Below are 15,264 nucleotides of genomic sequence, written 5' to 3' on the forward strand. Positions count from 1 at the left end.
CGTTATGAATCTCTTCAGGCAGTGTGAACACCCCTGCCATATTAAATGCTCCATGGTGGGTGGTTGCGGGTTTCCAAAGTAAGGTCACTATATCGCTATGTCACTTAAAGTTTATCAAATACTGCCTTTGTGGGCAGTCACAGATGTCCAGATAATGTCACTATGTTGGTTAAAATTTATTTTTAAAAAAGAGAGACAAATGCAGAGATTCCAAAGGATGCCTGAAAACAAAAGAAATACCACACAACAATGAAAACAAACGGGAAGAAGGTTGTAATCACTGGCAATACGCCAATACTGTACTAGTGACAATGGATATCACGCGGTATGCAAAGATGCTAGTTAATGAAACTATTTAAAATCTCATATGTCGCTTCCTGAAGTGGTTTAAAGCCCTTGTTTATATTGGAATCATGGTTTTTGAAGTGAAGCTTCACAAAATGATACAAAAAAAGTTGCACATGTGATACAAAAACCACATGACTGAAAATCAATTTAAAATATATCGGAGCTGAAACCGATAGAACTCAGCAGTGTAACTATACTCCAAGATTCAGAAAGTCCTGGGTTCAACCCCGGTGGCAAATAATGTTAAAGGGATCTGTCAGAAGCCATGGAAAACTGTTGTCATTCAGAATAGCCCAAGGATGGGGACTCGGGTCGCGAGACTCAACTGTCAAGTCGGACTTAAGTCACAAATGGTGACTCAAGTCCAACTCAACGTGGGTGTTTTTTTTCAATGACTCGGACTTGAGTCGTGACTCGGAACCCACCCGACTCTCCATTTCTGAGGAAAAGAGCTTATTTTTAATAGGGACTTGGGACTTGGTGCCAAAGAATTGAACTTGGGACTCAGACTCAAAGACTTGCCAGCATCCCTGGAACAGACAGTATAGATTGATGTGGAAAAGCTACAATGAGGCCAGTTTCTTACTCCTAACACCTGACAGGGCCCAGACCAACTCCAAACCACGAAAAACATTTTTTTTTTTTGAAAACACTACAGGAAATAGACAAAGTTTCACTTTTGGTTATTTTAAAACACCTTTGTTAAAATGTTTTAAAATGTGTGGAGATGGCTGCACTGTGTTTGAAAGAAGAATCACTGCTCATGGCCATTTTCCAAGAACACAATTCTCCTTTTTTTCCCCATTGAAAAATGTTTACAGTAAGTTTAAGGACCAGGCAATTGGAGGAGGCTAGGACCACCTTCAGTCCTTGGTCTAGACTAGGGGTCTCCAAACTACAGCCCGCGGGCCACATCCAGCCTGCCTTGCCTTTTTATATGGCTCGGCGAACACTGCAGCCTCAGGTCCACAGGCTGAGGTCTGTTCTTTTCAGCCCGTGCACATGTGTGTTTCCTTCGCCCCTCAAAAATGTGTAACATGGATGATGTAGCCCTCATGCGTAAAGGTCTGGAGACCACTGGTCTAGACAGATGAATAATTTGAACAGATAAAGTGGTTTCCTTCTCATCCCAGTTGGTGTCTTGAAGTATGTTCATTCATGTGATGGTGAAATAATAACATAATAGTCCCTACAATCATGTCTGGAGTCCTGAAAATTTAAGTTGTAAACAGCTAATATCAGAATCCTGTATTTTCATTTTTTAAAAAACTCACTGATTATGCAACAGCCAGGAAATTTTTTTATCAACACTTGCTAAACTGGTCTTCCTTTATCAGGATCCTAGCCCCCTTCCCCCCCCCCCGCCAAACAAGCCAACATTTTATACAAGAGCACCCTAAATCCTGTACGGTGGCAGGAGACAAGCCATAAAGATGGAGGGAGTAGCTGCTTTATAATGCAATTCTATGATATATTGGGGGGGGGGGAATACATCCACAAGATGAAAGCTTTGCTTAGTGTTAATTGTGTAGCTTTGGGTACCTTTCTTGTTGACGGTTCTTAACCGATTTCATAGCATTCGCCAAGCCACCCAGAAGAGCAAATGATATTTGGGATGTTGAAAGTCTTTTAGCAGACATTTATCGGTTGTACGCAGCCTTCAATGACAAAAGTCTTTGTTGGTGGTCCTCTTGGCTCTCTCTCCCCCACCTCTTTATCAACCTGGTTCCCTGTAGAGTTCTTTCCAGCCATTTTGGAAACTTATCTTAAACAGCTCGACTGTGTTTTAAAAAGTGCCGTAGGAAAGGAAAGATGATAGGAGAAGCACCTCCTCAGGGATTTGACGCTTCTCCCATCAGGGGAGAAGCAAAACTAGATCATTTTCACTGTTGTCTGCTCCCTGTTTTTGATCCATGTGCCACATATATTTATTGATTCAAGATGTAGATTTAAAGGCATCTATATATGCTTTGGTTGTTGTGGGTTTTCTTTGCTGTCTGGCCGTGTTCTTAAGGTTTTTCTTCCTCACGTTTCACCAATCTCTGTGGCTGGCATCTTCAGAGGATATACTTTGCTCCAAATGAGAAATGGGTCAACTAAGAGGAGGATCAAAGAAGCGACCGATCTGTATTATATTTGCATATGCAAATTTGCATGTAGAGATGCAGATTTGGATGGCATTACCATAGGAATGCAAGAGATCACTCTGCATAGGGAAAGACAGTGAACAGTTGACTGCATCCCCTCCATGTCGCAAGCTTTATAATAGACTGTAGAATAAAGCCTGCTGTATGACAATTTTTGTGTTTGTTTTTTGTTTCCCCTACTGGAATCCAATTTCATCTCCACCTTCACCAGGGAGTAGGCAAGCAAGGTCCATTAGTTCTTCTGTGTTCAGCCCTAGAAGATTGGGAGCATCCAGTTTTCAAAGGCCAATTCGAGAGTGACAATCCCTTCCAGACTGAGGACAAATACAATCTGTCCCCTGTCCAGCTCCCTGATTTTGCTGCTTTCGTGACTGCCTCGTTGCCTCAGCCTGCTGGACAAGGGTCTCTTCAAATTGGGAGAGGCTGTGATGCACCGCCTGCCTCCAGGCTGAGCGCTCAGATGTCAAGGTTTCCCATCTGTTGAGGTCCATTCCTAAGGCCTTCAGATCTCGCTTGCAGATATCCTTGTATCGCAGCTGTGGTCTCCCTCTGGGACGATTTCCCTGCACTAATTCTCCAAACAGGAGCATAATTAAATTGTAAACCACCCTATGAGTGCTATAAGCGTTTACGGGGTACTGTCTGTCATAGAAATGCTCTTCATCTCAACCACCTCTCACCAATGTATGAGAGAATGATAGAATACAGCCTGCCACATAGCGATTTTTGTTTGTTTGTTGTTTCACCCACTGGAATCCAATTTCATCTCCACCTTCGCCAAGGAGCAGGCAACCAAGATCCGTTGGTTCTTCTGTGTTCAGCCCTAGAAGATTGGGAACATCCAGTTTTCAAAGGCCATTTATTGGTGCAATCAGGATCCAATCAAATTTGTTGTTGTTTAGTTGTTAAGTCATCTCCGGCTCTTTGTGACCCCATGGACCAGAGCACGCCAGGCCCTCCTGCCTTCCACTGCCTCCCGGAGTTGGGTCAAATTCATGTTGGTCACTTTGGTGACACTGTCCAACCATCTCATCCTCTGTTGTCCCCTTCTCCTCTTGCCTTCACACTTTCCCAACATCAGGGTCTTTTTCAGGGAGTCTTCTCTTCTCATCAGATGGCCAAAGTATTACAGACTCGGCTTCAGGATCTGTCCTTCCAGTGAGCACTCAGGGTTGATTTCTTTCAGAATTGATAGGTTTGTTCTCCTTGCAGTCCAGGGGACTCTCAAGAGTCTCCTCCAGCACCACAATTCAAAAGCATCAATTCAGATCTACTTTAAGTTTTCTGGGGAACTGGTATCTTGACTTGACCTTTGTTGACCCTCTACCATTCCCCTACTGCGACCTGAGAGGAAAACGTCAGCTTGAGTCCCTTGCTTCTGTTGAATTTGAAGTCTGACTGCTTTTAACTGAACTCCAGTTTGAGAAGTGACATTTGTCTTCAAAATGGAATATCAAACAGATCCTGTGGCTAGGGCTTTCCCCACGTCTTTGTTCTTTATGTCGGCCCTCTTTCCGTGTTCCTATTCTTTTGGAGGTGGCTCAAGGCAGGCTGTGCGCGTAGAACCTTTTTTGGCTTGTTACTTTAGTTAATTATAGACTTCTTCCTAATCGGTTTGGTCACCTCCATACCACCCAAGTCCTGGAGAATGAGATGAAAGGGCTACTGTTGTGTCTCCATTGAAGCGATAACACGCTTTAGATATCTAAGGCACATCCAAATTTTGCCTCCCTCCTTCTTATTACTCTCTCACCATCTCTTTATGGCAACTTAAAAAGGACTGCAATAGCTGCTCAGGGTACAGCCTTCTTTTGTCATACTGCACAATGCTATCCTAAATACATTGTACTTGGAAATAACGTTTGGTTGAATTCAGTGGCAATTATGGTACAGGAAGCATGCATAGGATCTGCTTGTGAGGATCCCAAAAGACTCTCAGCAATGATTAAATGACAAAGTATTCAAACTGTGAAATATAAAAAGATAATGTTTGGGCCTGAGATCTACTATAGAGAGAGTGAACGCTATATCAGAGAATTGCCTTTGGTGCCACTTGCTCTTATTTTACTAATATTTTCATTTTTGTGTACTTCTAGTTTATCATTGTATGTTTCTAGGTTGTAAACTGTCCAGAATAGCACATTGCATTAATGGGGTGGTATATCAATCGATCAATCAGTCAATCAAGCCATTCCTGTAATATTGTGGCAGATGAAGCTAAACGGCAGGAAATCTATGAAAATAAGAATACATCTGCTCTTGATGGTCCTGAATGCATACAACTGCTCCTCTGGTCCAGGGCCATCAGCAATGTTCAGCCCTGCAGTCCGTGCTGTTGAATGGCAACTCTCTCCACCCTTACCAGTGGTGAGGGATGCTGGCAGCTTCTTTCCGACAACCTTCAGAGGGCCACATATTTCCCACCCCACTCTTTTTCCATGATCAAGATCAAAGGGCCCGCAGTGGCTAGCATCTGTTTTTACTCTTAGGCAGTTTGGATGTGAAAGTGGGAGAGAGAAGAAAGCTGGGGGGAAAATAGTTTAATTCATAATATGGTAGGAGGAGAGCTATACCATGGAGCAACAGAATGATGAATAATTGGGTGCCTGAACTCTCCCTTGAATCAAAAATAACTAAACTCAGTCAAATCATGGCTGAAATCTCCTTAGAATGGCTGTCATTTGCATTTGGTCTGATGATTGAGGTTCACGAGGTTTAAATTTCTCTCTTTTCCTGGTTTGCATCAGTCTCTTGTCTTGCCTTTCTTGTCGTCCTCATCTGTTTCTTTGCAGTAATTACTATCAGTTCTTTTTTCCCCCTATAGGCAAGTCATCAAAAAGTTGTGTCTAGAATTCTGAATCTTTTTCTATCATCCTTTGTTAACACTTTTAAGGATTTCACCAGTCATCTATCGATGCCTTTTGTTTCTTTTGATTACAGGAATAGTTCTTTAGAATGAGGATATGTTCAGAGAGATATGTGGATAATTTATTGATTTTTGTACTAACAAGGGGGAAGGGTTGTGTCCCTTTACAAGAGTCAGTGCATTACTGGACGGAGAATAGGGCTCCATAGAAAGATGGAAATAGAATATATCCATTGGTCTGGGGACGGGAGAGGGCATTAAGTGTATGTACATTTTCTTTAGTTTTGTTTCTTATGTACAATAAAAATCATTTTTTCAAGAAAAAGAATAGTTCTTTTGCAATCTTCCCTGGTAATATTTCCGTTTTCAATCCACAGTTCTTGGGGTTCACAGTCAATTAAGTTTAGTCTTGCAGATCTGTTTTTCCCATGGTCTTTAAATTCTTCAATAAATCATATTTAAATCATATTTCGGCACTGTAGGGTTTTTTTTTAGTCTGCTTCAGTTTTACTCTAATTTTTTGCAGACAATAATAAGGAAAAAAATTATGAAATGATGTCTGTGATTTCTGAGCATGGTCAAGCACAATAGAAAAGACATCCATGGTGGTCATTGATGTTCTTCGTACCTTGGCTTTCAAACATCCATTGTACCGTACTTATGGCTCTTTTTTCCCCCCTTTCTCCAGGTCCTTTCAATTTGTCCCAAGGACATGAGAGCGGATATTTGTGTGCATCTCAACCGAAAGGTTTTTAATGAACACCCAGCTTTTCGGCTAGCTAGCGACGGCTGCCTACGAGCCCTTGCGGTGGAATTCCAGACAATTCATTGTGCTCCTGGTGACCTCATTTACCATGCCGGGGAAAGTGTTGATGCTCTTTGCTTTGTCGTCTCAGGATCCCTAGAAGTCATACAAGATGATGAGGTGGTCGCTATTTTAGGTAAGATGGTTTCTTTTTAATCATTTCTCCTTATTGTTGTGCCATACTGATGGTGAACAAGCAAGTTGCAAGCTAGTACCATTTCTGTGTAGGTTGTAAAGTGGTCATCGTGAGCTCCATAGAGGTTAACATAAGTGGGACAGTTTTGCTGGATCAGTCCCCAAACTTGGATCGGCCCACTTTCTATTCACTAGCTCAATGGTTCCACTCCTTGTTCTCTAGATCTCGGCAAACTTCAGCTCCTAGAAATCTCGATCGTTGATCAAGTCAGCTAGGGCTTCTGGAAGCCGAATTCCTAAAACATCTGAAGACCCAGTTTGAGTCCCACCAGCGCTGTCTGTTTTGGCAGGGCAACATTCTCCTGTTCTCTGTTCCATAAATTCTCAACACAAAGAGTCAGACTCAACTGGGTTTATCGGAACTTGGAGTGAGGCAACAGACATGGACAACAGGCTCAGAGTCCTCGGTCATGCTTAACAATACTAGTCCAATGTTTGGCTCCAAAGCCTCAGACCTTCTGGTTCCCTTCACTGGAAGGTTCAGAGGGCCATCAGAGGTTCAGCAAGCCCAGTTTCCGGCACTGAGGTCTCAGATAGTGTCCTAGTTTTGGGACCCAGAGTCAAGGCACCTCTGGTATCATGTTGTTCCTATGAGTGAGAGCCGGTATGCCTGCAATGAGGGCAGTTAGGTGGGAAGTATCTCCCCAGTGAGTCATGCTTGCTCCAGCTCCCTGATCTACTCTCTCATTCCTTGTTCCAACACCACCACTCATGCTGTCACATCCTCTTCCAGCATCAGCGCTAGATTGGTTTTCCTGACTTGGCCTCCATCTCCATCTTTCTCTGGCCCTACTAAGACGAGTGCGGTAGAGGGTTGCGGTTTGCATATTTATCGCCCTCCCTCTTGTGTGCATCGAGCTAGAACTCCCTTCCAGGGATCCTCCTTATAAATATAAACCGACTCCCCTGTGAGCTCCAGGTTCTCCTCCAGGGTTTCCTCCACCAAGAATGTCCCAAACCCTTCTTCCTGGGTGTCCCCCCAGGTTCTGTTGTCTAGACCCTTCTTCTCTTTCCCCCATGCCTCTGGCTCCCATTCCATGGATTTTCTCAGGGAGAGCCCCATGTTTCGAGAGGAGGCACTGCTTCCTGGGTGCATCGGTTTGGCAGTCAGCCTTCTTCTTCCAAGGATCTGCCTCCAGGGATAAACGGCCTCCCAATTTTTCCCTAGAGGTCATAATCCCCCAATCTCCAGGGTCTGTGTCTCACTCTCTTGGGAATGACTCATCGTGATTTCTGCCTCTCTCCCCTCTGGATCTTGGACTGGCTGGGCAGTAGCCTCAGGCCCTGGGTCAGAGTGTGATTGCTTGCTGATGGGGCATTCATACTCCTGTCCTCTCCACATGACTCCCACACCAAGCAAACCTTTGTCACCGCCTCTTCAGCAACACAGGAACCCTAATGAGAAAAATAATTAACACAAGCATGTGCCTTGCCTTTGCAGTAGATAATCCCAAAAGAAAATGGCTGCAAAGCTGAGATGGGCACAAATCGGTTCGTCCTGGTTCATCCCAGTTCGTGAAGGCAGCAGCACAGATGCTGCTGCTGCTCCCCTCTCCCTGTCTCCTCTGGCTGGAACAGCCCCTCACCAGGCCCAGCGTGAAGGCTTCCGGCATCTCTTCAACTGATCTCCCAGTCCAGGCAAGAGCTCAGGCTTCTCTGCCCCGCCCTCTTGGCTGATCTCCCAATCACAGAAAAGGGCGGGGCAGAGAAGTCTGTGCTCTTGCTCATGACTGGGAGATCAGCCGAGGAGGTGGGAAAAAGCAAGCAAGCTGGGCCTGGTGAGTGGCTGATTGAGCCAGGTGAGGCGGGGAGGGGAGGAGCTGCATCTCTCTTCATGAACTGGGATGAACTAGGACAGACTGTTTTGTGCCCATTTCTATTGCAAAGTCAAGTACTACTAAATTAATCCGGGATTAGAGTTCTTTCATCTTCTGCAGCCATTGTAATGGGTCATGATGGGTGACTTGGGGCCTTTCCAGACAGGGGAATTTGGAGCAGACTGGTTTTCACTTAGAAGGTTCTTATATTCAGTGTCATCTATTTTATCTTCCACTTGAGCAATCATTCTGTTCACACCAGAGATGTTTATTTTTCTGTGAGAAGGGTCCATGCAAATCTTTTGATTGCCAGTTTACTCATGAGTTAGTGTACCTGGTTAAGTCAAGAAGCCACAGTGGAGGCCAGTGCTGGTGGGGTAAGATCGTGGCAGTGTGAGGGGAAAACACGGGGGTGAAGGTTGGGGAGCTGGATGGGAGGCAACCCTCCCCCTTTTGCCCCTTTGTTTTCAGCTGAAGCTCTTAAAGGGGCAAGATGGATCGATCCAAGTGAAACATGAGTGAACATCATCATTTGGTTCGAATCATACTGGACTTACTGCAATCCATGTGCTAACCTATATGCCAGTCTGGGCAGGCCCTAGGGCAGCGATGGCAAACCTATGGCATGTGTGCCACAGCTGGCACGCAGAGCCCTTTCTGCGGGCATGCGAGACATAAGTCGCCAGATCGCTACTCCCCCCCCCCCCGGCAGCCAAACCTCAGGAAGCAGCTGCAGCCACCATGCTGGCAGTTCGACAGGTGGCGGGCCAGGATCCAGAGCAGTTGACACTAGCGGCGGATCCGGATGGGGGTCTCGAGGCACCTCCGTGCCCGAGATTCCCCCTTCCGCTGCCACTTCCAATTATGTCACTTCTGGTTCTGGTTCTGCCATCGCTGTGGCATGCCGCCTGCTGGGTTGTTGTTTTTTCCCTTAGTTTGGGCACTCAGGACCAAAAAGGTTCACCATCACTGGCGTAGGGTGTAGTGGATGCCTAAATAATTGTACCTCATGCCATGGTAGCCCAGCAAATGGCTAAGGCTTCTCACTCAATGGCCCCTTTATTGACCAATTCTGAGGTTGCACCTTGGTGCCTCGTATTACGACATTAATTCGTTCCAGAGAAATCAGTGTAGAACGAAAAAGTTCTAATGCGAAAAAAATCCCATTGAAACGCATTAAAACCCATTTAATGCGTTCCAGTGGGCTAAAAGCTCACTCTCCAGCGAAGATCCTCCATAGGGCGATTGCAAAAGCGATCGCAAAAATGTTGTTGTAATGCAGTTTCATCGTAATGCGAGGCAATCGTAAAGCGGGGCACGACTGCATTTATAGAAATGCTAAAGACAAAAAGAAAGACTATGTCCTTTGCCTCTTAGGTTTCATAAGAGAATGACATAATACTGAAAAGAATCCAGTAAAAATGCCCTTTAAAAGTCATTTCTTTGGGAATTACTAGCCATTAAGTATTACTCATTGCACCTAAAAAGTCCATTGGAAACCGCTAGTTACATAATGACTCATTGCCTCTAAAAATCAGTAGCTACAGGTAACCATGGGATTTCCAAACTTTAGTCTTGTGATAATCCAAAGTGTTTTGGATGACCTAGTTTTTAAGGGGCAGTTAAGATCCTCCAGCCATCAGGTTCCTGGTGGACACCAAAACCACTATAATCGGCTTGTTTGTAAGGATTGTCCTTTGGGACTCTCCTATGGGAACGGACATGATGAAAACCTAGTCTTACCAATCTACTCCCACACCATGATATGCCACGGCCTCTGAGTCGGGTCATTCCATTTGCTGCTTGACCTAACAGCTGTTGGTCAGCCTGTCCTCTCCAGACTGATCTAATCTTTTCCTAAAGCCATTTTTTGACAAGCAGTTCCTTTGTGGCCTTTCAAGATTATGAGAAGGGGGTTAATGACAGAAGTATGACTGTTGAGAGCTCGAAAAATAGCTGGCATAAAGTCATGTGATTGGTTCAAAATTGGATGCGTAATGGCTGGGAGATTAACATAATTTTCTAGCCCGGAGACTATTACCTGTCAGTGACATAAAAAAATCAACAAAGAAAAATGGAATAAATGGGTACTATATTCCCTCTTTCCATTTGCTTAAATTTAGCAAGGAGCTGGAAATGCAGTATAATTGCCTATTGTAAAAGATTGCTGATGCTTGAAATTTTGGGATGCAGCAGCCCAACGAAAAAGATTATTCCTGCCGAATTCCAGACAAGTAGCTCCTGAGATTTCCTGGAAAAACAGACATAACTTTTCTTATTTTTCATACTGTGTGAACTTGCGGTATATCATACCTTCTGAGCTCATGGTTCTGGACAATATTCCATACATGGCTCTACCATTTATCCTATCAAGCACTTGTATTCCCTTTAATATGCTTAATGTTTGCTAATGTGAGTGCTGCTCTTATACAGTGTGGTATTATCTGTGATATATGTGTGCTTGTTTGTGCACCGAGACTTTATCTATAAAAGCAGGAGAGATCCACTAAGCAGGACAGTCTGAAATCGAAATAAAATACAATCTTATAAAATTGTAGTCGAAATATGTGGGGGACAGGGAGATAAGGAAAGGGCCTTTACATTGATCAGAATGGTCAAGTTTGGTTTCAGGTGTAGCCAAATAGGTTTGCATAAACCTATACACAAGCAGCTGGACAGACAGACAAAAAATTAATCACTATTGAGACATGGCATCTTGCAAAATTTGATGGACAAATACAAGCTGAGTCCTTGGAAACTTAGGTGTGGGTCTGCAAGATGCAACTTCTAGAATTCTGCCTGGGGAATTATTGGAACATTCTTGGAACTGACGTCCAACACCCCCCCCCCAAAAAGCAAATAGAAAGTATCTTTAATAACCACACCATGAGAAAAGGAAGATCATCATCATCATTGAATTGCAGAACTGGAAAGGGACCCTATGGATCATCGAGTCCAGCCCTTGTAAAGGGGGAACCATAGGGAATTGAACTCCCAACTTCTGGCTCCACAGCCAGAGACCTGAGCCACTGAGCTATCCAGCAGAGCTTTTGCAAAAACAGTCAGCCTTTTAAAGAGCTTTTGCTGATCAGTGGCTAGCGTTTGACCGATTGCACCGACTCAATTACATTTTAGCTTCAGAAGCATATTAATAATGGTGTAGTTAACAGAGGGTCTTCAACCAAGGTTCACAGCTTCCCTTTGAAGTGGGGAATGACAACATTTTAAAGGCACTGGCATTATCATGCATCATTGAAAGATAAATAAAGCTCGCCTTCTTTCTGCAGCACAAAGCTAGTAACTCTCCTGAATACCGATAACACCGTTAACATTTGCAATGAAAGCTCAGTTCAGAAAATGGCACCAACAGAACGTCCGGGCAAATACGGTTCGACTATAGAATGTCTGGGTTGGATATTTGGTCATCAGTTCCTTAGAGCAGGAGTCCACAACCCCCAGTCTGTGACCTGGTGCCGGTCCGTGGGCTTCCTGGAACTGGGCCGCAGACACGGATCTCTGCCCCCATACGCACGCACGGTGGCGTGTCGCCCTTGCAGAGGGGGCGTGTCACACTCACAGAGGGGCGTGTCATGCTCATGGGTGGACACCCCTCCATGAGCACGACACACACACCCGCGAGTGCAGGGGTGGCCCTGCCCCCCATGCATGGAGCCCGCACCCCCCAGCCTGTCCGTGGTCCCAAAAAGGTTGGGGACCGAGTCATGTTGGGCAGAACAGGTGACATTTTAATCCATGAATAAAATATGTAGAGTAGTAAATGCCCCGTGTTTTTCCCATCTGGTTTTTTGTTTGGTTTGTTTTGGGGTGGGTTTTTTGGGGGGGGTCTCTGCATTCACTGGTTAAGGTTAAGCCATCTCTAAACAGCACAAAATGTAGGCTGTAAGAGTCCCTGTTCCAGCTTCAGTTTGGTGCATGGGATGGGGTGAAGAAGTGTGGGGAATGTTGGTCTTATGGAAGCAGCAATGGCTTAGTTTCGAATGCTGGGTTATTTTGTTGGTTTGTTCCTCTCTTGCTGTCTGCCCAGCATAGTAGAGAAGTGCTAAAACCCAATGGGGTTCATACACTAGAACTAGTTGTACTGGCTGGAGTTTCTGGGAATTGCAGTCCAAGAACACTTGGGTGACCCAAGGTTGGGAACCACTAAACTAGAAGAATAGGCCACTTGGATGGATCAGATCATCCCTCCTTCTGTATCCCCTTCCCGCAAATCCAGAGTTTTTCTGGAGGGAGTGTTCGGTACGGGATTGCCAGATCTCAGAATGCCAACTCAGAAGATTGCTATGGGTTCTCTAGAAGTCCCAAATCTCAGGGCGAAAGGTGCCGAGGAGCAGAAAGTTTGATTCCCCCCTCCCCGTGTGGTAGCCTTAAGTCCCAGGGACTCATCTCCGTCCACCTCCAGCTGTCACCAGGGCTCATGGAATAGTGTAAAGATCTTGGGGTGTACATTGTACTTTGCATCCTAAAAAATAGCCCAGGGTGAGAGACTGGGAGTAGGGAGATACTTGGTGAGTGCATGGCCTTGAGTCCATCATGGCATTCGGAATAAGTTAGAGAATGCAGCGCTCATTTTGCAACTTGTGAAATTTCTTATACACACCCTGGCAGCTTGGGTTCAAAGCCTGGTGGGAAACTGCCCATGGACAGCATGTCTTCCACATGTCCCAGCAGAACTATAGGGTCTGGAAAAATATACTTAATTCTGCACACTGGAGGCAAACCCTAGAATAAATGGGAGCAGTTACTATGGCTGCCAGCTGAATTTTGCCACCTTGCCCCAGCTGTGTCTTGCCATATCATTCGGTTGACCAGGTTTTTGGCCAGATAGCCCTAGAGGTAGTTCCAGACTCCCTGCCAATCCTTGCCTGCCCTGCATCTGTGACATCATAACGACACAGCCCTCTGACATCATAAGAGAGTGCGCTGTGACATCACGAGGACCCATCCCCTGGCTTTTCAGCCTGAAAATCCCAGAGAATGGGATGCTGTTGATGTTGTAACCTTAGTTGTCTGATCCTCTGGACCTGAGGGGATGGATGATCAGGGAAAGGAGGCTGAAAGGGACATTCCTGTTTCACAAGCAGAAGTCTGCTTACATAATGTCAGAGCCCAGGGTTAAAATGATTCATGTGTACATCAAAAGTATGAAAAGCTGACAGGATCAGGAGGCAGCAATGGATGAGATCAAAGGCCCAGTTAGGGCCTCCAGGAAATCCATGAGCATGATGGAAAAGCAAACAGTCTCTTCTGTTGTTCTCTCCCAACCGTTCTTGGAGGGATCTAAGTATGAATGCTGCAATATATACCGTGTTTCCCCGAAAATAAAACAGGGTCTTACATTAATTTTTGCTCCAAAAAAAACGCATTAGGGCTTATTTTCAGGGGATGTTTTATTTTACGGTCACGTCATCTTCTTCCGGTTGCTGCACAAGGGTGGAGGGCGGGGTTTCACTTAACTGGGGCTTATTTTTGGGGTAGGGCTTATATGACAAGCACCCTGAAAAATCATGCTAGGGCTTATTTTCAGGTTAGGTCTTACTTTACGGGAAACGGTAACAGACAAGAGAAGTTGTCATTTATAGATTTAATAAAAATAAGGTGCTGTCAAGTCAATTCTGACTTATGGCAAGCCTTTCTGGGGGTTTCTACTACTCAGAAGTGTTTTACCATTCCCTTCTTCTGGGGGGTGCTGTGGGACTGTGCAGCTTGCCCAAGGCTGCACAGGCTGGCCTCTGGCTCTGCAGCAAGATATCTAAACCACTGAGATATTCAGCCATTTATAGACTTATCTTCCATGAATTCATCTTAATACCCTCAAAGCTAGTAGGTGTCATCATATGTTTGATGGCAGCAAAGTTCAAATATCATGTGCAGAATTTGTAGTGAGTCTATGGCTCTTCAGTTTCATGGTTGATATTGACATCTGGCATTATGAGAGATGCTCAGAAGAGCATATTTCTGCCTATTTTCTCCACTTTGTGCACCATTGTATAAGCCTCTGTCATGTCTGTCTTTAGCTTAGTATCCAGCACCATGTTATAACTTTCTACTCATTGCCCCGGGCATACCTATGCTAAGGGAACCCAAGCCATTCATCTTGTTGTTGGATTGTGGATTGTCCACACCTTCTGTGACATCTGAGCAGCTGAGCTAATGGCAAAGTTCTTCTCTGTGCCCCAAAATTCAGTGTGTTCAGTGATACCTGGATGGGACAAGTGAAAATGGCAAGAGAGGTCCAGTAGATGAAGACAGGTCATGGATTGGTTTAAGCATACTGTGGTGCATGGATATGGCATCTTTACCATCCCGACTGTGACCCATGATGTGGCTATTGGGGAAAAATGAGAGTATACCACCTTGCATTCTTGAAAGAAGGATGGGATAGATGTGCCATAGGTAAAGGTAAAGGTTCCCCTTGACAGTTTGTCCACTGGTGTCTGACTCTAGGAGGCGGTGCTCATCTCCATTTCCAACCCACAGAGATAGCGTTTCTCTGGTCATGTGGCCAACACGACTAGACAGGGAACGCCGTTACCTTCCCACCATGGTGGTACCTATTTATCGACTTACAATTACATGCTTCCGAACTGCTAGGTTGTCAGGAGCTGGGAGAAGTGACGGGAGCTCACTCCGTCGCATGGATTCGATCTTACGACTGCAGGTCTTCTGACCTTGCAGCACGCAGGCGTCTGCGGTTTAACTCACAGCACCACCACATCCCTAAGATGCGCCATAGGGTCATATTAACTAAAGAACAACAGTAGCTACCCTTGTTTGCTATTTTTCTTTTTAAAATGTGATAGCAGTGAAAACTTTTGATTTTACTTCCTTATATTTTGGAAGTTCAGTATTCATGTCATACACAGGCTGACTAGTGGGGATTTCAGTAAGTCTGAAGTTCAAGGGAAGCGGCTTTAATTACTGGAGTGCCCTTCATTCTTCGCATTGTCATGGGCACCCCATTTGGTGAATTCGTTGCATTTATTTTGCAACCTGGAAGCTGATCGAAGGGATATAAATCTAGTTGGGAGTGAATTATACGGGAAGAGTTTGACTCAGGCCTTTTGC

At 44.9% G+C, this 15,264-nt stretch overlaps 1 protein-coding gene across 1 annotated transcript in view; it reads left to right on the forward strand.

Annotated features, from left to right (window-relative positions):
* The window catches only part of KCNH5 (potassium voltage-gated channel subfamily H member 5), a 216,315-nt gene that overhangs the window by 161,334 nt on the left and 39,717 nt on the right, over positions 1-15,264 (forward strand). Inside the window, exon 9 of the mRNA XM_020809805.3 lies at positions 6,050-6,302. Within this exon, the coding sequence (XP_020665464.3) occupies positions 6,050-6,302 (253 nt within the window). The remainder of the gene's footprint in view (positions 1-6,049; positions 6,303-15,264) is intronic.

Source organism: Pogona vitticeps, chromosome 1 (assembly GCF_051106095.1).
Source record: "Pogona vitticeps strain Pit_001003342236 chromosome 1, PviZW2.1, whole genome shotgun sequence".
Classification (NCBI taxonomy): domain Eukaryota; kingdom Metazoa; phylum Chordata; class Lepidosauria; order Squamata; family Agamidae; genus Pogona; species Pogona vitticeps.